The sequence below is a fragment of the Salmo salar genome, chromosome ssa15, assembly GCF_905237065.1.
Source record: "Salmo salar chromosome ssa15, Ssal_v3.1, whole genome shotgun sequence".
In the NCBI taxonomy this organism is placed as follows: domain Eukaryota; kingdom Metazoa; phylum Chordata; class Actinopteri; order Salmoniformes; family Salmonidae; genus Salmo; species Salmo salar.
Genome location: NC_059456.1, coordinates 820,000 through 841,734, shown reverse-complemented (window position 1 = coordinate 841,734; position 21,735 = coordinate 820,000). Strand labels below are relative to the sequence as shown.

Sequence of the window (21,735 nt, the reverse complement as noted above, 5' to 3'; positions counted from 1 at the left end):
ACAGGGTCAGTTCCAGGGTCAGTTCCAGGGTCAGTAGCTACATACAGGGTCAGTTCCAGGGTCAGTTCCAGGGTCAGTAGCTACATACAGGGTCAGTTCCAGGGTCAGTTCCAGGGTCAGTTCCAGGGTCAGTAGCTACATACAGGGTCAGTTCCAGGGTCAGTTCCAGGGTCAGTTCCAGGGTCAGTTCCAGGGTCAGTTCCAGAGTCAGTTCCAGGGTCAGTAGCTACATACAGGGTCAGTTCCAGGGTCAGTAGCTACATACAGAGTCCGTTCCAAGGTCAGTAGCTATATACAGGGTCAGTTCCAGGGTCAGTATCTATATACAGGGTCAGTTCCAGGGTCAGTAACTATATACAGGCTCAGTTCCAGGGTCAGTTCCAGGGTCAGTAGCTATATACAGGCTCAGTTCCAGGGTCAGTTCCAGGGTCAGTAGCTATATACAGGCTCAGTTCCAGGGTCAGTTCCAGGGTCAGTAGCTATATACAGGCTCAGTTCCAGGGTCAGTTCCAGGGTCAGTAGCTATATACAGGCTCAGTTCCAGGGTCAGTAGCTATATACAGGCTCAGTTCCAGGGTCAGTAGCTATATACAGGCTCAGTTTACAGTTTACATTGTGCAGGGATACTGGAGTGGGAGGGTTAAATATGTATAGGCGTAAGGTGACTAGGCATCAGGATATATGATAAACAGTGTCGCAGCAGCGTATTTGATGAATGTATGTGTGTGTGTGTGTGTGTGTGTGTGTGTGTGTGTGTGTGTGTGTGTAGTGTCAGCGTGAGTGTGTACATAGAGTCAGTTGAAAAATAAAATAGAAGTGCCAATGCAGATAGGCCGTGTAGCCATTGTGTTAGCTATTTAGCAGTCTATGTCTTGGGGATAGAAGCTGTTCAGGAGCCTCTTGGTGTCAGACTTGTTGCTCCGGTACCTCATGCAGTGCAGAAGCAGAGAGAACAGTCTATGTCTTGGGTAGCTGGAGGGTTCATTCACTACCGCGAAAATGTAATGATTCTATCAGCTAGGACCAATGTAATGGCTTGTTTCTGGCATAGTTTGTTTTACTTCGAGCAAATGGGAAATGGGTCACAAGACTCCCTCCCTCCCTCCCACCCTCTCACCTGCGTTATTGATGAGTATGTCCAGTCTCTTCTCTCTCTGTAGGAAGGTCTAACAGAACTCCCTCATGGATAATAAGAACAAATTCTTATTTACAATGACGGCCTACACCGGACGAAGCTGGGCCAATTGTGCACCGCCCTATGGGACTCCCAACCACGGCCGGATGTGGTACAGCATGGATTCGAACCAGGGACTGGAGTGACCGCTGCGCCACTCGGAAGCCCACAGATGATACTAAGGGTGGAGTGTTACAGCATGACATAGATACAATTACAGCATGACATAGATACAGTTACAGCATGACATAGATACAGTTTAATGGGGTTGGGGAAGGGGTTTTGGGGGAGGGTGTGGTAGAAGTTAGTAGGGATTTATTAGGTTTTAATTTTATTTTCATGGTAGTACAGAATTGGGAAGATCCTGATTGATCGTACATTCCAGCACAGTAGGTGGCGGCATGCACTTAAACGATTGTTTGCGGACCGCTATGAAATGACAAAAGAAGAATAGCTCGCTAACCAACCTAATTTTCATTTCTGAGATTCGCTTGGGCTTTACTAGTGATGAGAGCTGTTTTACCGTCCAGTCTTTTCAAGTCCGTGCAATACCTCCTCTTTTTCATCCATTTCAAAAACAAAAAGCAAACTAATAAAGCGATACTCGTGTACAAAATATAAATTTTTGTAAGCTACAGTAGCTGGTTAGCCACATAAAAACGGTGTTATGAAGCTGTAGCATTCTGTTCCGCGACACAAGTAACGAAATCCCAACCAAATAATACTAGAAAACGACTGAAAAACGTATTTTAATACATACTGAGAGCCAACTGGCTGACCTGCTAGATTACGGGGCTGTAAAATGTGCCTTTCAGTTTATTGAACGAGACTGTTGAAAGCGCTGTAATGTTGCAGGAAAAAGATATACAGTTATCGAACTGTAATTCCAAGGCTACTTAATCTATTTAAATATGACTTCTATTTACTTTTTCTGCAAAATGCTTTTCTCTAAAATAGCAACAGATTACCCTGAAGAGCGATACATTCTCTACTAGAAGTAAAAATGTGTGAGCCGTATTCTGTTAAATAATAACTGCATGACTCGCATGCCTGGAGCGAAATATTCATTATCAGAAAGACCTTTGTTACTTTCACAACAACCGCAACTGCAGACTTGTTCAATGCCACATCGTCATAACATTGTGCTGATAAAAATGAACACAGGAAAGAATGTAGGACAGCTGGCTACTATGAGGTTCAAGTGGAGACAGAGCATCTTGCTCTTAGCAGTTATACTTGTATGCATTTCCGAAATAACTGGTAAGTTGTTATTTTTCAAGTTAAAGATGTAAATAACAGTTTAAGAATACATTTAATTCTGTCAAGTAGATACATTATTACTGGTTTAAAAGCTCATAACAAGGCAAATACAGAGTCCAACAAATCTGGATGGTCAATAACAGTGTTGTGAATGTAATGTAAACAGTAGATTCATTACCAGAGCACTTCATGTATTTATGTTCAGGAGATAACAGAACTACTTATTAAACAGTATCAGATAGGGATATTGTCTTACTATTGTATTATTTTGCATATGAAAACTGCTTAGATTGTTCATTTACCATAAAGCCTGTTGAGTATGTCATTACAATCCATTTTTTAACATATCATTTACTAGTCCAGAAACATTATTTATAATTACCTGAAAATATACTGAACAAAAATATAAATGCAACAATTTCAAAGATTTGACTGAGTTACAGTTCATATGAGGAAATCAGTCAATTTAAATACATTCGTTAGGCCCTAATCTATAGATTTCACTGACTGGGAATAAAGATATGCATCTGTTGATCACAGATACCTTAACAAAAAATGGGCCTCAGGATCTCGTCACAATATTTCTGTGCTTTTAAATTGCCATTGATAAAATGCAATTGTGTTCGTTGTCCATAGCTTATGCCTGCCCATACCATAACCCCACCGACATCATCTGTTCACAACGTTGACATCAGCAAACCGCTCGCCCATACGACGCCATACATGTGGTCTGCGGTTGTGAGGCCGGTTAGACGTACTGCCAAATTCTCTAAACTGACTTTGGAGGCGGCTTATGGTAGAGAAATTAACATTACATTCTCTGGTAACAGCTCTGGGGGACAATCCAATTGCACGCTCCCTCAACTTGAAACATCTGTGGCATTGTTGTGTGACAAAACTGCACCTTTTAGAGTGCCATTTTATTGTTCCCAGCACAAGGTGCACCTGTTTAAGGATGAGGCTGTTTAATCAGCTTCTTGATATGCCACACCTGTCAGGTAGATGGATTATCTGGGCAAATGAGAAATGCTCACTAACAGGGATGTAAATACATTTATGCACGTCTTATAGAAATTAGATTTTTGTGCATATGAAACATTTCTGGGATCTTTTATTTCAGCTCATGAAACAATGGACAAACACTTTACATGTTGCGTTTATATTTTAGTTCTGTGTACTTTATACATTTCATTTGCTTATAAGAAGTCACACAGCTGACCAAATTACGCAAAGTTTTAGTTCTGGGTTAACCAAGATTAAAAAGATTACGATACCAATTACTGTAATTGTTACCATAGTTTTGAATGTAACATTTTTTATTTATTTTTATCTGTCAAACAAAATAGTTAACTTTGAGTGAGATAAGAAGATTTATCTTCAGGTCAATCATGTGATGGACAGTGTGGTGAAACACGGGGGACGTGTTCATGTCATGCTACATGTGTGTATCTTTCTTCAGGTCAATCATGTGATGGACAGTGTGGTGAAACACGGGGGACGTGTTCATGTCATGCTACATGTGTGTATCTTTCTTCAGGTCAATCATGTGATGGACAGTGTGGTGAAACACGGGGGACGTGTTCATGTCATGCTACATGTGTGTATCTTTCTTCAGGTCAATCATGTGATGGACAGTGTGGTGAAACACGGGGGACGTGTTCATGTCATGCTACATGTGTATCCCTTCTGACCTGCTGTGGAGACTACAGGCAGTACTGTCTCCAGATCTCCCCTTACTCAGGAACCATGATGGGTGGAAGTGTCTTCTCTATCCTCAATGCTACCTTCTATCCAAGCAAGCAAGAGCAGCTCACCTGCAGGTAGGTGTGGGTCACACACACACACACATTCTCTCTTATACAACAACAGAGCGGTCTGGTCTTGAGATAATTGTGGGAGGTAAACATCTATGTAGCGTCTAGCTGTAGTGATCTTTGTAACACACATTGACATATTTGAGATATATCATGGGTTAGCCCTGGGATCTTAAATCTTTAACTCAGCTCTGTGGTTGGACCCTATAACGTCAATATCTTGAAAGATACCAATTAGTTTAGTCTGTAAACAGCTAATCTTTTCCAACTCCTACCTGTAACCATTAGGATGAAGTGAAAACTGACCTTACTTTAAATCAGTTTCTACCAGGGGAAACCTCATCCTTACTGTAAATCAGTTTCTACCAGAGGCAACCTCATCCTTCCTTACTGTAAATCAGTTTCTACCAGAGGCAACCTCATCCTTCCTTACTGTAAATCAGTTTCTACCAGGGGCAACCTCATCCTTCCTTACTGAAAATCAGTTTCTACCAGGGGCAACCTCATCCTTCCTTACTGTGAATCAGTTTCTATCAGGGGTAACCTCATCTTTCCTTACTGTAGCTCTATATGTGTTGTTATGTTGTTGAATCCTATCAGTAACCATGTTGTTGTGTTGCAGGTTCAGGGATGAATCCTAACAGTAACCATGTTGTGTTGCAGGTTCAGGGATGAATCCTAACAGTAACCATGTTGTGTTGCAGGTTCAGGGATGAATCCTAACAGTAACCATGGTGTTGTGTTGCAGGTTCAGGGATGAATCCTAACAGTAACCATGTTGTGTTGCAGGTTCAGGGATGAATCCTAACAGTAACCATGTTGTTGTGTTGCAGGTTCAGGGGTGAATCCTAACAGTAACCATGTTGTTGTGTTGCAGGTTCAGGGGTGAATCCTAACAGTAACCATGTTGTTGTGTTGCAGGTTCAGGGGTGAATCCTAACAGTAACCATGTTGTGTTGCAGGTTCAGGGATGAATCCTAACAGTAACCATGTTGTGTTGCAGGTTCAGGGGTGAATCCTAACAGTAACCATGGTGTTGTGTTGCAGGTTCAGGGATGAATCCTAACAGTAACCATGTTGTGTTGCAGGTTCAGGGGTGAATCCTAACAGTAACCATGTTGTGTTGCAGGTTCAGGGATGAATCCTAACAGTAACCATGTTGTGTTGCAGGTTCAGGGGTGAGATAGAGACAGTGGGCTACACAGATGGAGAAGGAAGAGGTTACTGTGTCTCCCCCTTACTGTTCCAGAGTGGATGGCTTCCCTTTGACGTTTCTACAGATGGACGGAACTTCAACAGTTCTGGAGAATACCTGTCAGGTAAGAGTTCCCGTTTGACAACACTACAGTTACGGTAAAGGTATACACAGCTTTTGTTAGATTTTTAGAACTCTCGTTAATGTTTAGTAAATGCTGTCTAAAAAGATGGACTCCGTATTGAGGATGAACTGTACACAGTAAATCAAAGTTCATTGCACTTGCCTGAAGTTTTATATAGATAAGATTAAAGACAGGATAAGACATTAAGATGTAAATAACTCCAGAGCTTTGAAACTCTGTTATTTCACATTATCTGCTACTCCCATGTGCAAGTTGTTAAGTTTTCAACCTTTCCAAAGATGAATATTTTTCTTGCAGCTACAGAGTTGCAACATAGTATAATTTACTCTCACACAGTTGCAATTTAAGAATTTTCTCACACATTCTCTATTCTACTTTTTCTATCAGTCCACCCAAGTAAAATGGACGCTGCATTTAAAGTGACGCTGGTGAATTCAACACAGTGGCAATACTACGGCACCCCCAACACAGCTGGAACACTGAGGATGACATGGAATCCTTCTCTGATTGGAGACAAGGACAGCATCAACATAGAACTATGGGGGTACAGAGAGGTCAATACCTCTACTACTGATACTACATGGGAGGAAGAGTTGCCCCCCCTGAGGGCAGAATGGACCTACCTGTACTCTCTCGGTAAAGGCCTAGCCAACAACGGTAGTTTCAGATTCACCCCCAAGCCTTCCGAGAAGCCCTACTCTGACTGGGAGGTGGGGAGTGTCAGAGTGAGCTCCAGTATCTACTCAGATGGAGCCAGGTATGGAATATGTACTGTACTGAACTGTACATGGAAGAGTACTTACAGACGATAGCATCTTTTTTTGCCCTGAGCCAGAGCAAGCACACCCGATTTAACTAATTATCCCATAATCCTTGATGAGTTAAAGCAGGGGTAGAGCAAAAATGTGCACTACTGGCACGCAGCTAGAGAGGACAAACATAGGTACATGGTAAACGTTTCATAATGTACATTTTGTTGAAATATTTACCATGGGCGAATCGATGTAGTCGAAGCTGATGAATTCCACAAAGCCTGGTCTCTGCTCCACTCTGTCGTTGGTGGAGTTGATCAGAAACCTCCACCATGGAGTTGAGTTTAGTCAGCTAACCAGCAGCCAGAGGCACTTGCTACACTGGTAGCCACTTCACAGGTGCTGTTTCAAAGCCAGACACTCAGATACTGTCAGATACTCCAGTGACTGTAATCATCTCCAATGAGTGCAATTTGCTCAATATTAAGAGTTGATAAATGAACCTGACGTCATTAGAAAGAAGATATTCAACCATAGAAAAGAAGAGAATACCGCTGCTTTAGTGAAGTATCCCTTTAAACATACTAACTATGCCTCTGAACCTGTCCAGAAACACAAGGGCTGTGTGGAATTGGGGCCCGGGCCCTGGCCTGGCACCGTACACAACCAGGGCCCAGACTTCAGAGTCTTCTGTCACTAACTATATACCTGGAATTGTGCATAGATATACCGTCCCTGTGTATAAACCCTGTGATTGTCCAGGAACGTCAGGGCTGTGTGGAGTGGGGCCCGGGCCCGGGCCCTGGCCTGGCACCGTACACAACCAGGGCCCAGACTTCAGAGTCTTCTGTCACTAACTATATACCTGGAATTGTGCATAGATATACCGTCCCTGTGTATAAACCCTGTGATTGTCCAGGAACGTCAGGGCTGTGTGGAGTGGGGCCCGGGCCCGGGCCCTGGCCTGGCACCGTACACAACCAGGGCCCAGACTTCAGAGTCTTCTGTCACTAACTATATACCTGGAATTGTGCATAGATATACCGTCCCTGTGTATAAACCCTGTGATTGTCCAGGAACGTCAGGGCTGTGTGGAGTGGGGCCCGGGCCCTGGCCCTGGCCTGGCACCGTACACAACCAGGGCCCAGACTTCAGAGTCTTCTGTCACTAACTATATACCTGGAATTGTGCATAGATATACCGTCCCTGTGTATAAACCCTGTGATTGTCCAGGAACGTCAGGGCTGTGTGGAGTGGGGCCCGGCCCCGGGCCCTGGCCTGGCACCGTACACAACCAGGGCCCAGACTACAGAGTCCTCTGTCACTAACTATATACCTGGAATTGTGCATAGATATACCGTCCCTGTGTATAAACCCTGTAATTGTCCAGGAACGTCAGGGCTGTGTGGAGTGGGGCCCATGCCCTGGCCTGGCACCTGGAGGAGGCCTTCAGGCAGGACTCAGCAGCCTGGGCCCTGGACAGGTGCCTGGCCTGGGACGTCCTGGAGAAGAGTCTCCCTAACTTCCTGGAGGAGGTGGTGGACTGTCCCTGTACCCTGGCCCAGGCCCGCGCAGACACCGGCAGGTTCCATGTAAGAACTCCTTGTTCATGAGGACCAATAACACCTCAACCAAAGAGCACCTTCAGGCTAGATTTTAGAGGCTCTGGTACTGTATCCTTCTAGCACTTTAAAAGTGAAGGTCTCTGGTGTTTCAGACTGACTACGGCTGTGACATGGAGAAGGGGAGTGTGTGTACCTACCACCCTGGTTCTGTACACTGTGTCCGAGCCGTACAGGCAAGGTAGGCGACACGGCCACCTCATCTCTTAAGTTTGGGAGAATTCAGAAGAAGTATTGATTTGACACCTACTGACATCAAGTTATATTTTGTCATAAAAAAATATGTACAGGTCTTTCCTAAGTCAGCAATTTGTATACCAAACAATCAGTAGAAAACACCAACTGTATCAATAACAGCCACTTTCTCCCATCCCCAGCCCTGTGTACAGAGCAGGACAGCAGTGTTGCTATGACAGCACGGGGGCCCAGGTTCTGACAGGGGACTCGATTGGAGGCAGCACCCCAGATCGGGCCCACGACTGGGGCTCCCCTCCCTACAGAGACCCCCCTCGGATCCCCAGCCTCTCCCACTGGATGTACGACGTCCTGACATTCTACTACTGCTGTCTGTGGTCTGACCACTGCCAGGTGTACTTCACACACAGACCCTCCAGCGGCTGTAGACGCTACACACCACCTACAGCTGGTGAGGAACTCATGAGTGTTTACAGTAGAATAAAATGCTCTCTGGTTGTTACAGAACCATCTACTGTATACTGAGTACTTATCGCAGTCTGGTCTCTCCCTAAGCCTCTCTTCTCTTGTTATGCTGTGTTGTCTCTTCAACACAAACACAAACAAGTAGCAAACTGATTCTTCTATTATTTTTCTCTTTCTCCCCCTCCTAGGTGCAGTTCTAGGGGACCCTCATTTTCTAACGTTTGATGGTGTAAGGTACACCTTCAATGGGAAAGGAGAGTACTACCTGGTTCTCTCACCAGACAGAGGGCTCAGTGTTCAGGGCCGGACAGAGCAGGTGAAACTAGAGAACGGTGAGTTTGTTCTCCACTGGAAACGAGCCTGTCTGTTTGTAGTGTACTTCCTCTCTCTAGGCTGTCTCTCTAGCTCTCTGTCTCTCTAGGCTGTCTCTTTCTGTCTCTCTAGATCTCTGTCTCAAGCTCTCTGCCTCTACTGCTTTGTCTCTCTGTCTCAACCTCTCTCTCTCTGTCTCTACCTCTCTGTCTCTTCCGGTCTGTCTCTTCCGGTCTGTCTCTACCTCTCTGTCTCTACCTCTCTGTCTCTACCTCTCTGTCTCTACCTCTCTGTCTCTACCTCTCTGTCTCTTCCGGTCTGTCTCTTCCGGTCTGTCTCTACCTCTCCGTCTCTACCTCTCTGTCTCTACCTCTCTGTCTCTACCTCTCTGTCTCTACCTCTACCTCTCTGTCTCTGCCTCTCAACTTCTATGTCTCTGCCTCTCTGCTTCTACCTCTGCCGGTCTGTCTCTGCTGGTCTCTCTCTGCCTGCCTCTCTCTCTCCCTGCCTGTCTGTCTTTCTCTGCCTCTACCCCTCTGCCTCTACCCCTCTCTCTCTCGCTGTCTCGGCCTCTCTGTCTCTGCCTCTCTCTCGCTGTCTCTCTGTCTCAGCTTCTATTTGTTTGGCTGCTCAGGGTTTCAGGCTCGTCTCGAAAGACAAAACATTCTGTAATAGTTAATCGATTTGATTGTATTGAATGAATACTTTTTTACTTCTTAACACATTTTTTTGTCCCCTTTTGAGAATGCTGGATTGCTATTCTTCTCAAGAGGCATCATCACAGCTCAGGTTCACACACACATGCACATACACACTGTTTTACACAACAACAGAGCGAAGGGGTCTGGTCTTGAGATACTTGTGGGAGTGAAAACATTTTGGAGCTGTGAAAAGACATGTTATTTCCTCTAGTTTTCTCTTGTTCTTTCCCTGTCAATCTCTCTGGGTCAATCTGACTCTAGAACAGCTGTTATGAGGAGAACGGTGGTTAGGAGCTCCTCCAAACCCATTACTTTAGGAAACTGATCTGAAGCCAGATCAGTGGAGATTGCCAGATGTCAGCGGTAGGGCTCATACCGAAAACGTTTGTTTAGGCAATAAAAATATGTGAATGTCAGTTTTTTTACCGGAGTGCTGCCATTTCAGTTCTGTGGATTATATACGAGGACCCAGCACCTGATGTAAGTTTCTATACGTTGGGAGTCGACCACGTTGTTTATCTTTTCAGATTTACATTTACATTACATTTAAGTCATTTAGCAGACGCTCTTATCCAGAGCGACTTACAAATTGGTGCATTCACCTTATAATATCCAGTGGAACAACCACTTTACAATAGTGCATCTAAATCTTTTAAGGGGGGGTTAGAAGGATTACTTTATCCTATCCCAGGTATTCCTTGAAGAGGTGGGGTTTCAGGTGTCTCCGGAAGGTGGTGATTGACTCCGCTGTCCTGGCGTCGTGAGGGAGCTTGTTCCACCATTGGGGTGCCAGAGCAGCGAACAGTTTTGACTGGGCTGAGCGGGAACTGTGCTTCCTCAGAGGTAGGGAGGCGAGCAGGCCAGAGGTGGATGAACGGAGTGCCCTTGTTTGCGTGTAGGGCCTGATCAGAGCCTGAAGGTACGGAGGTGCCGTTCCCCTCACAGCTCCGTAGGCAAGCACCATGGTCTTGTAGCGGATGCGAGCTTCGACTGGAAGCCAGTGGAGAGAGCGGAGGAGCGGGGTGACGTGAGAGAACTTGGGAAGGTTGAACACCAGACGGGCTGCGGCGTTCTGGATGAGTTGTAGGGGTTTAATGGCACAGGCAGGGAGCCCAGCCAGCAGCGAGTTGCAATAATCCAGACGGGAGATGACAAGTGCCTGGATTAGGACCTGCGCCGCTTCCTGTGTGAGGCAGGGTCGTACTCTGCGAATGTTGTAGATCATGAACCTACAGGATCGGGTCACCGCCTTGATGTTGGTGGAGAACGACAGGGTGTTGTCCAGGGTCACGCCAAGGCTCTTAGCACTCTGGGAGGAGGACACAAGGGAGTTGTCAACCGTGATGGCGAGATCATGGAACGGGCAGTCCTTCCCCGGGAGGAAGAGCAGCTCCGTCTTGCCGAGGTTCAGCTTGAGGTGGTGATCCGTCATCCACACTGATATGTCTGCCAGACATGCAGAGATGCGATTCGCCATCTGGTTGTCAGAAGGGGGAAAGGAGAAGATTAATTGTGTGTCATCTGCATAGCAATGATATGAGAGACCATGTGAGGATATGACAGAGCCAAGTGACTTGGTGTATAGCGAGAATAGGAGTGGGCCAAGAACAGAGCCCTGGGGGACACCAGCGGTGAGAGCACGTGGTGCGGAGACAGATTCTCGCCACGCCACCTGGTAGGAGCGACCTGTCAGGTAGGACGCAATCCAAGCGTGGGCGGCGCCGGAGATGCCCAGCTCGGAGAGGGTGGAGAGGAGGATCTGATGGTTCACGGTATCAAAGGCAGCAGATAGGTCTAGAAGGATGAGAGCAGAGGAGAGAGAGTTAGCTTTAGCAGTGCGGAGAGCCTCCGTGACACAGAGAAGAGCAGTCTCAGTTGAATGCCCAGTCTTGAAACCTGACTGATTAGGATCAAGAAGGTCATTCTGAGAGAGATAGCAAGAGAGCTGGCCAAGGACGGTGCGTTCAAGAGTTTTGGAGAGAAAGGAAAGAAGGGATACTGGTCTGTAGTTGTTGACATCGGAGGGATCGAGTGTAGGTTTTTTTCAGAAGGGGTGCAACTCTCGCTCTCTTGAAGACGGAAGGGACGTAGCCAGCGGTCAAGGATGAGTTGATGAGCGAGGTGAGGTAGGGGAGAAGGACTCCGGAAATGGTCTGGAGAAGAGAGGAGGGGATAGGGTCAAGTGGGCAGGTTGTTGGGCGGCCGGCCGTCACAAGACGCGAGATTTCATCTGGAGAGAGAGGGGAGAAAGAGGTCAAAGCACAGGGTAGGGCAGTGTGAGCAGGACCAGCAGTGTCGTTTGACTTAGCAAACGAGGATCGGATGTCGTCAACCTTCTTTTCAAAATGGTTGACGAAGTCATCCGCAGAGAGGGAGGAGGGGGGGAGGGGGAGGAGGATTCAGAAGGGAGGAGAAGGTAGCAAAGAGCTCCCTAGGGTTAGAGGCAGATGCTTGGAGTTTAGAGTGGTAGAAAGTGGCTTTAGCAGCAGAGACAGAAGAGGAAAATGTAGAGAGGAGGGAGTGAAAGGATGCCAGGTCCGCAGGGAGGCGAGTTTTCCTCCATTTCCGCTCGGCTGCCCGGAGCCCTGTTCTGTGAGCTCGCAGTGAGTCGTCGAGCCACGGAGCAGGAGGGGAGGACCGAGCCGGCCTGGAGGATAGGGGACAGAGGAAATCAAAGGATGCTGAGAGGGAGGAGAGGAGGGTTGAGGAGGCAGACTCAGGAGATAGGTTGGAGAAGGTTTGAGCAGAGGGAAGAGATGATAGGATGGAAGAGGAGAGAGTAGCGGGAGAGAGAGAGCGAAGGTTGGGACGGCGCAATACCATCCGAGTAGGGGCAGAGTGAGAAGTGTTGGATGAGAGCGAGAGGGAAAAGGATACAAGGTAGTGGTCGGAGACTTGGAGGGGAGTTGCGATGAGATTAGTGGAAGAACAGCATCTAGTAAAGATGAGGTCAAGCGTATTGCCTGCCTTGTGAGTAGGGGGGGAAGGTGAGAGGGTGAGGTCGAAAGAGGAGAGGAGTGGAAAGAAGGAGGCAGAGAGGAATGAGTCGAAGGTAGACGTGGGGAGGTTAAAGTCACCCAGAACTGTGAGAGGTGAGCCATCCTCAGGAAAGGAACTTATCAAGGCGTCAAGCTCATTGATGAACTCTCCAAGGGAACCTGGAGGGCGATAAATGATAAGGATGTTAAGCTTGAAAGGGCTGGTAACTGTGACAGCATGGAATTCAAATGAGGAGATAGACAGATGGGTCAGGGGAGAAAGAGAGAATGTCCACTTGGGAGAGATGAGGATTCCAGTGCCACCACCCCGCTGGCTCGATGCTCTAGGGGTATGCGAGAACACGTAGTCAGACGAGGAGAAAGCAGTAGGAGTAGCAGTGTTATCTGTGGTAATCCATGTTTCCGTCAGCGCCAGGAAGTCTAGGGACTGGAGGGTAGCATAGGCTGAGATGAACTCAGCCTTGTTGGCCGCAGACCGGCAGTTCCAGAGGCTGCCGGAGACCTGGAACTCCACGTGGGTCGTGCGCGCTGGGACCACCAGGTTAGAGTGGCAGTGAGCGTTTGGAGCGGTGTGAAGCGTTTGTATGGCCTGTGCAGAGGAGAGAGAACAGGGATAGACCGACACATAGTAGACAAGCTACAGAAGAGGCTACGCTAATGCAAATGAGATTGGAATGACAAGTGGACTACACGTCTCGAATGTTCAGGAAGTTAAGCTTACGTTGCAAAAATCTTATTGACTAAAATGATACAGTACTGCTGGCTGGTGGAGTAGGCTAGCTAGCAGTGGCTGCGTTGTTGACTTTGAACGTGTAGCTGGCTAGGTAACCTCGGTGGTTTCAGTACTACACCTTGTCATGATACAAAGCAACTTTGTAGCTAGCTAGCTAACATAACACTAATCAAGACGTTCCTTGTAGTGTATTTAGTTTCAACAATGCTGCTCGTCGGTGATAGTAGGCTGGGTTAGGAAAAATGGCGTCGCGGGGGACGGAAATAGCTGGCTAGCTAACCTCGATGGCTGGCTAGCTAACAATTATCAAGCTATGACAAAGACAACTAAGTAGCTAGTTAGGTAACACTGCACTAGTCAAATCGTTCCGTTGTAAAGTATTAGTATCTACAGCGCTGCTAGTCGGTAACGGTTGGCTAGCTGGCAGTGGGTTAATGATGACTAGGTGTGTTGAGTAAGTCTGGCGCCGCGTCGCGGCTGGCTAGCTCACCTCGATAATACTCAAACTCAAACTACACATTTATCTTAGATACAGAGACAGCAAAGACAACTACGTAGCTGGCTAACTAACACTAACACCACACTAATCAAGTCGTTACGTCGTTACGTTGTAATGTAATAGTTTCTGCGGTGCTGCTAGTCGGTAGAAGTTGGCTAGCTAGCAGTGATGACTAGCTAGCTAGCAGCTAGCAGTGTTGACTACGTTAGGAGGACGAAGATAGCTAGCCACGATAATTACTCAGTTACTCTAAACTACACAATTATCTTTGATACAAAGACGGCTATGTAGCTAGCTAAGAAGAATTGCTCAGATCAAACAAATCAAGCCGTTGTAATGTAGTGAAGTGTAATATTACCTGTGGAGCGAAGCGTGGTGCGACTGCTCGCTCCAAACCGGAAGTACAAAAAAAATTACCAGATGCCAGATGCCAGATGCCAGATGTCAGTGGTATTCAGCTAATAATAGAACGTCTGGATATGGGTATATGTTGCCAAGAGCTTTCAATTTAAGATGATATTATACACTGAGTGTACACAACATTAGGAACACCTTCCTATTATTGAGTTGCACCCCTTTTGCCCTCAGAGCCTAAAATTTGTCGGGGCATGGTCTCTACAAGGTGTCTACAAAGATACTGGTCCGTGTTGACTCCAATGCTTCCCACAGTTGTGTCAAGTTGGCTGGATGTCCTTTGGGTGGTGGACCATTCTTGATACACACAGGAAACTGTTGAGCGTGAAAAACCCAGCAGCGTTGCAGTTCTTGACACAAACCGGTACGCCTGGGACGTACAACCATACCCCGTTCAAAGGCACTTCATCTGTTGTCTTGCCCATTCACCCTCTGAATGGCACACATACACAATCCATGTCTGTTGTCTCAAGGCTTAAACATCCTTCTTTAACCTGTCTCCTCCCCTTCATCTACACTGATTGAAGTGGATTTAACACGTGATCAATAAGGGATTCACCTGGTTTTCAATAAGGGATTCACCTGGCTTTCACCTGGTCAGTCTATGTTTGTCTACTCAGTGTATATTTGTGGTTATGCTATGCGTATGAAATTGAATCCTCTACAGTAGCTTATGTTAAAGTGTGTCCACACTTTAGGCCTACAGTAAATTCAATTAAGCATTCAAACAAGTGTCAAGTTGTCACTGATACCTTAACCCAGGGCTGTTCAACTAAATTCTTACTGGGCCAGATCTAAAAACATTTTCCACATAGGATTATTCTTCAGAAAAACTGTAGATATATATACACTGCTCAAAAAAATAAAGGGAACACTTAAACAACACAATGTAACTCCAACTCAATCACACTTCTGTGAAATCAAACTGTCCACTTAGGAAGCAACACTGATTGACAATAAATGTCACATGCTGTTGTGCAAATGGAATAGACAACAGGTGGAAATTATAGGTAATTAGCAAGACTCCCCCAATAAAGGAGTGGTTCTGCAGGTGGGGACCACAGACCACTTCTCAGTTCCTATGCTTCCTGGCTGATGTTTTGGTCACTTTTGAATGCTGGCGGTGCTTTCACTCTAGTGGTAGCATGAGCCGGAGTCTACAACCCACACACGTGGCTCAGGTAGTGCAGCTCATCCAGGATGGCAAATCAATGCGAGCTGTGGCAAGAAAGTTTGCTGTGTCTGTCAGCGTAGTGTCCAGAGCATGGAGGCGCTACCAGGAGACAGGCCAGTACATCAGGGGACGTGGAGGAGGCCGTAGGAGGGCAACAACCCAGCAGCAGGACCGCTACCTCCGCCTTTGTGCAAGGAGGAGCAGGAGAAGCACTGCCAGAGCCCTGCAAAATGACCTCCAGCAGGCCACAAATGTGCATGTGTCTGCTCAAACGGTCAGAAACAGACTCCATGAGGGTGGTATGAGGGCCCGACGTCCACAGGTGGGAGTTGTGCTTACAGCCCAACACTGTGCAGGATGTTTGGCATTTGCCAGAGAACACCAAGATTGGCAAATTCACCACTGGCGCCCTGTGCTCTTCACAGATGAAAGCAGGTTCACACTGAGCACGTGACAGACGTGACAGAGTCTGGAGACGCCGTGGAGAACGTTCTGCTGCCTGCAACATCCTCCAGCATGACCGGTTTGGCGGTGGGTCAGTCATGGTGTGGGGTGGCATTTCTTTGGGGGGCCGCACAGCCCTCCATGTGCTCGCCAGAGGTAGCCTGACTGCCATTAGGTACCGAGATGAGATCCTCAGACCCCTTGTGAGACCATATGCTGGTGCGGTTGGCCCTGGGTTCCTCCTAATGCAAGACAATGCTAGACCTCATGTGGCTGGAGTGTGTCAGCAGTTCCTGCAAGAGGAAGGCATTGATGCTATGGACTGGCCCGCCCGTTCCCCAGACCTGAATCCAATTGAGCACATCTGGGACATCATGTCTCGCTCCAACCACCAACGCCACGTTGCACCACAGACTGTCCAGGAGTTGGCGGATGCTTTAGTCCAGGTCTGGGAGGAGATCCCTCAGGAGACCATCCGCCACCTCATCAGGAGCATGCCCAGGCGTTGTAGGGAGGTCATACAGGCACGTGGAGGCCACACACACTACTGAGCCTCATTTTGACTTGTTTTAAGGACATTACATCAAAGTTGGATCAGCCTGTAGTGTGGTTTTCCACTTTAATTTTGAGTGTGACTCCAAATCCAGACCTCCATGGGTTGATAAATTGGATTTCCATTGATTATTTTTGTGTGATTTTGTTGTCAGCACATTCAACTATGTAAAGAAAAAAGTATTTAATAAGATTATTTATTTCATTCAGATCTAGGATGTTTTGTTTAAGTGTTTAAGTGAGCATATTTATATATTTAAAAAAAGCAACTCATACACACCAATTTAACACTTTTCCTAAAATGAAGTGGCTAAAACCAACGTGAGTTGAGGTGCAACCAAAAATGATCTCATCATTGAAAAGGAAAAGGCGCAACGCTCGCTCACCATTTTTTATCTATTAAAAGCTTCTTAAAAGTAATTGGGTAATTTTAAAATCAACTGAAAATGAAGTATCTCAGTAAAAAATAAAAATAAATACAAATAATGTATGAAATGAAATGTATGCATTCACTACTGTAAGTCGGTCTGGATAAGAGCGTCTGCTAAATGACTAAAATGAAAATGAAATATGATAAAGATGGGTCAAATCAGGTAATGCCAAATTCCAGTCTGAAAGAATTATGATTTTAATTAATTTCCCTCAGTCATTAGGTGTGTTTGTTTTTTTGTTGCGCTCCCTTCTAACGAGTCCTTGTGAGCATCAGAGAGGGAAACGGAAGGCAACTAGGTGTTCCTGAGAGTCATAGCTTTCAGGAATGGGGTCAAACTATTTTCTGTAGCATTCAAACTCTACATAGGCACCATAGGGATCTGGCCCGCGGGCGGCCAGTTGAATAGCCCATCTTAGCCAATAATTTCTCTTAACCTATATAGGTTTTACCTGAGAGGAGGTTATTTGTATAATCCCTCAGGTACATTATTCAAGGCTACCAGGCTATCGGCGGTGGCTATGAGGGAGAGGAGCTCTGATGTCATAGAAGTGCGCCAGGCAGAGCAGCAGAACCAGCTGGAGGTGTTGAGGAACCAGCAGGTCCTCTCCTTCACAGAGCAGTCATGGATGGACCTACATGGTAAGAGAGAATATCAGGCATCAATATAATCTTGTTTGTGTGCCGTGCTTATATTCTTTAAAATATGAATTAAAGTGCATCTCAACTTGTCTCTTGTTACTGACCAGTGGGTGCCAAGATTACATCTCAACAAAAAGATATCAAGTTCATTTGGAAACTAATCTTTACTTGAGGAATGAGCACATAGCCTAAAACTTCTACACAAATCTCCCACATTGAGTGATGTTATATGCATGTATCTCAAGTTAGGATTCAGCCTCTCCTTCTGAAGATGCTTTCTGCGTTTCTCCTCCCTCCAGGTGTGTTCCTGTACTCCCCAATACCCCAGAACGTGACCGTCATGTTCTCCTCTGGCGTGGGGGTGGAGGTACGGGGGCGAGAGGGGGGCGCCATGGCCCTCACCGTGCTGCTCCCCACAGACTATACCAACCTCACCCAGGGCCTGCTAGGACAGATGAACTCTGACCCCTTAGATGACCTCCTGACCAGCCTGGGAGATGTCGTCTCCCCTGACAACACCAGTCCTGAGGAAATCTTCACCTTCGGAGCTAGCTGTGAGTGCCTGGGCCTTTGTCTTCATTGATACATAAAGTGCATCTTAGGATCCCAAAATGTTGATTCATTTTGTTGAGTGATTATCTGAAATGTTGGTTATTTTTCTTTTTTTTAAATAAGTAATTGAACGACGTCGGTTCAAATATTTAAATTCCATTTAATTCAGATTTTTTTTCTGTGATCTCAATGCACTGTTTCCAGACATAAATCGGATCAAGCACCAACTGTGCGATGTAGTAGGGAGTTGTAGTTTCGAACAGGCCAATATTTGACATAGCTTAGCGCAGAAAATGAGGTAAATAACTACAATGACCACAGGCAGACACAGAATAGAGAAGAGACAGAAGACACGCGATCGAGAGAGATAGAAAGCAGTTGCTTCGCGAGGTATCTACCTGAAAATACATGATCTAAGTGATTGATAGTTGGTATTCAGCAGTCATAAAAGTTTGCCTTATTTACTTTGAAGAACTACTAAAGTAGTGATTTTGGCAGACAGCATAGGCAGCAGAGAGGATGACTTTGAATTAAATAATATTCATCAAATAACAAAAACTTAATATACACAACAACTGAAATATTTTATTAAAATAATGTGAATAAATGAAAGTTAATAAGTGATAAGCAGTAATGGGTAAACACTACATTCATGGGACTTTTGTTAATTGTTTTATGTGTTACAGCCTTCAGTGTTACAGCATAAAATGTTCAAAAATCGAATTATACTTTTTTTTTTTACTGATTATTTTTTCATAATCGACCTGAAACCGAACCGACCTCAAAAAGCTATTTTTTTACTGTCTTAAAATCAGTCCCCTCCTTGCTTCCTCCTTCATTGGACAGGCAGAATCGAAAAAGGTGATATGAAGGTAACATGTAAATTCACTGAAAAACAGGTGCTACATCTGGAAAAAACAAATAAACTTATCTGTCTTTCTTCACCTTCGGAGCTGTACATCCTTGAATCACCTGGTCTTCTGTATTGACACCAGGGGCTGAGGAGCTAGATTTACTAAACACCTGGTCTTCTGTATTGACACCAGGGGCTGAGGGGCTAGATTTACTAAACACCTGGTCTTCTGTATTGACACCAGGGGCTGAGGGGCTAGATTTACTAAACACCTGGTCTTCTGTATTGACACCAGGGGCTGAGGAGCTAGATTTACTAAACACCTGGTCTTCTGTATTGACACCAGGGGCTGAGGGGCTAGATTTACTAAACACCTGGTCTTCTGTATTGACACCAGGGGCTGAGGAGCTAGATTTACTAAACACCTGGTCTTCTGTAATGACACCAGGGGCTGAGGAGCTAGATTTACTAAACACCTGGTCTTCTGTATTGACACCGGGGGCTGAGGGGCTAGATTTACTAAACACCTGGTCTTCTGTATTGACACCAGGGACTGGGGAGCTAGATTTACTAAACACCTGGTCTTCTGTATTGACACCAGGGGCTGAGGAGCTAGATTTACTAAACACCTGGTCTTCTGTATTGACACCAGGGACTGAGGAGCTAGATTTACTAATCACCTGGTCTTCTGTATTGACACCAGGGGCTGAGGAGCTAGATTTACTAAACACCTGGTCTTCTGTATTGACACCAGGGACTGAGGAGCTAGATTTACTAATCACCTGGTCTTCTATATTGACACCAGGGGCTGAGGAGCTAGATTTACTAAACACCTGGTCTTCTGTATTGACACCAGGGGCTGAGGAGCTAGATTTACTAAACACCTGGTCTTCTGTATTGACACCAGGGGCTGAGGAGCTAGATTTACTAAACACCTGGTCTTCTGTATTGACACCAGGGGCTGAGGAGCTAGATTTACTAAACACCTGGTCTTCTGTATTGACACCAGGGGCTGAGGGGCTAGATTTACTAAACACCTGGTCTTCGGTATTGACACCAGGGGCTGAGGGGCTAGATTTACTAAACACCTGGTCTTCTGTATTGACACCAGGGGCTGAGGGGCTAGATTTACTAAACACCTGGTCTTCGGTATTGACACCAGGGGCTGAGGGGCTAGATTTACTAAACACCTGGTCTTCTGTATTGACACCAGGGGCTGAGGAGCTAGATTTACTAATCACCTGGTCTTCTGTATTGACACCAGGGGCTGAGGAGCTAGATTTACTAATCACCTGGTCTTCTGTATTGACACCAGGGGCTGAGGAGCTAGATTTACTAATCACCTGGTCTTCTGTATTGACACCAGGGACTGGGGAGCTAGATTTACTAAACAGATTTACAAATGTTAACCCCCCCCCCCAAAAAAAAACTATGAAACATATGCAGTGTTAGGAAAAGGAATATAACAAGTTTTATCTTTGTTTGTGTGTGTTTCATACATACCATACTGAAAAAACAAAAACGCTGCACTTAACCTTTTGGTACATCTCGAATCGTAAACAACAATTCCTTAATTTGAACTTTCACTCTCTATGACTGAGATATTCTCAAGGAAGAGAAGAGTGTGTGTACTGTGTACTCACCCCTCCCTCCCTCCCTCCCTCAACCCAGCCATCCCAACCACCTGTTTAGAGTTAAAGGGCATCTAAAGGGTTTTAATAGATGACAGGTGTGAGTCCCAAGTGGCACCCTATTCCCTATATAGTGCACTACTTTTGTCTAGAGCCTTACAGGGTTATTGGTAAAAGTAGTGCACTATGTAGGGAATAGGGTGCCATTTGAGACGGAAATGGAGAGAGAGATCTTAGCCGAGCCATGGTGTCAGACCAGAGAGCAGACCTAATGGCAGGAGATCAGTGGTGTCCTGGCCTGGCCAGGCTGAGCCACAGTCACACACCATGACAACATTCCACACAACCCACAGAGATGAAGAGAAATGAACTGATTTTTCCTCCCACTCTCAGCTGCTCAGATGCACTTCTCTTGTTTCAGAGTTCCTGATAACACTTTCAATGAGCCATCTGTGTTATAATACTATATTGATATCTAATATCAATATTTCCTGTGTTCCAGGTGTACAACATCCACTTGTTGTCACTTAAATCTTACTGGGTTGATGGCTTTCATTTTACTCCTGCGATACTGGTGCGTGGGTCAGCTGTTTGTTCACCCACATGCAATTGCTTTTAACCCATCCGCAACTGCCTGACTATGTATGTGATGAAGTGAAAATCTGAGGCCTGTAACCAACCCACACCGCTAATATAGAAAATGCGCTGTGGGCTACAGTTAGAGACTGCTGAACAATTTTTTGAAATTTATTGACTTATTTACATATGTTTCTGCTTATAATTTCCAACATTTTGGTAGGCTATTTGTTTGTCGACTTGTCTATAATTAGACATATGTAGCTTCTCTTCTGTCATTATATGTTTCCCTAGAAGACTAAATAAACTCTTGCTCACCAGAATAATAACATGAATCGATAGAATGAATGTTTCAATCTAGTTCGCATCGGTAAAGTTTTCTCTGTCTATGCTTATTTCGCGGCGCAAAGACGTTTAGGGACCCGGGAGAAAATGCAATAAAACAAAATGCAATTTTCTTTATTTACAAATTGTGTGCTAAATTTCCAATGATATCAGTTTAACCAGTTGTAAGGAAATATAAAGCTGGAAAAACAACCCAACATGTTTCTGATCAGAGTTCAGTTAGTTAAACTATGATAGTTAAACTGTTAGCTTCACC

The 21,735-nt window shown here is 45.6% G+C and overlaps 1 protein-coding gene across 2 annotated transcripts in view; it reads left to right on the top strand.

Moving 5' to 3' along the window:
- The first annotated feature begins 2,224 nt into the window (after positions 1-2,224).
- Positions 2,225-21,735, top strand: part of LOC106570803 (sushi domain-containing protein 2) — a 38,618-nt gene continuing 19,107 nt past the window's right edge. The window contains exons 1-11 of one of the 2 annotated variants that reach the window (XM_045695276.1): positions 2,254-2,434; positions 3,816-4,029; positions 4,108-4,254; positions 5,419-5,567; positions 5,976-6,345; positions 7,731-7,932; positions 8,058-8,143; positions 8,340-8,608; positions 8,811-8,954; positions 17,364-17,522; positions 17,822-18,076. In XM_045695276.1, the coding sequence (XP_045551232.1) occupies positions 2,296-2,434; positions 3,816-4,029; positions 4,108-4,254; positions 5,419-5,567; positions 5,976-6,345; positions 7,731-7,932; positions 8,058-8,143; positions 8,340-8,608; positions 8,811-8,954; positions 17,364-17,522; positions 17,822-18,076 (2,134 nt within the window). In that variant the 5' untranslated portion in view covers positions 2,254-2,295. Of the gene's footprint in view, positions 2,435-3,815; positions 4,030-4,049; positions 4,255-5,418; positions 5,568-5,975; positions 6,346-7,730; positions 7,933-8,057; positions 8,144-8,339; positions 8,609-8,810; positions 8,955-17,363; positions 17,523-17,821; positions 18,077-21,735 lie in introns of both variants that reach the window. The other variant, XM_014143341.2, reaches the window with a different exon arrangement.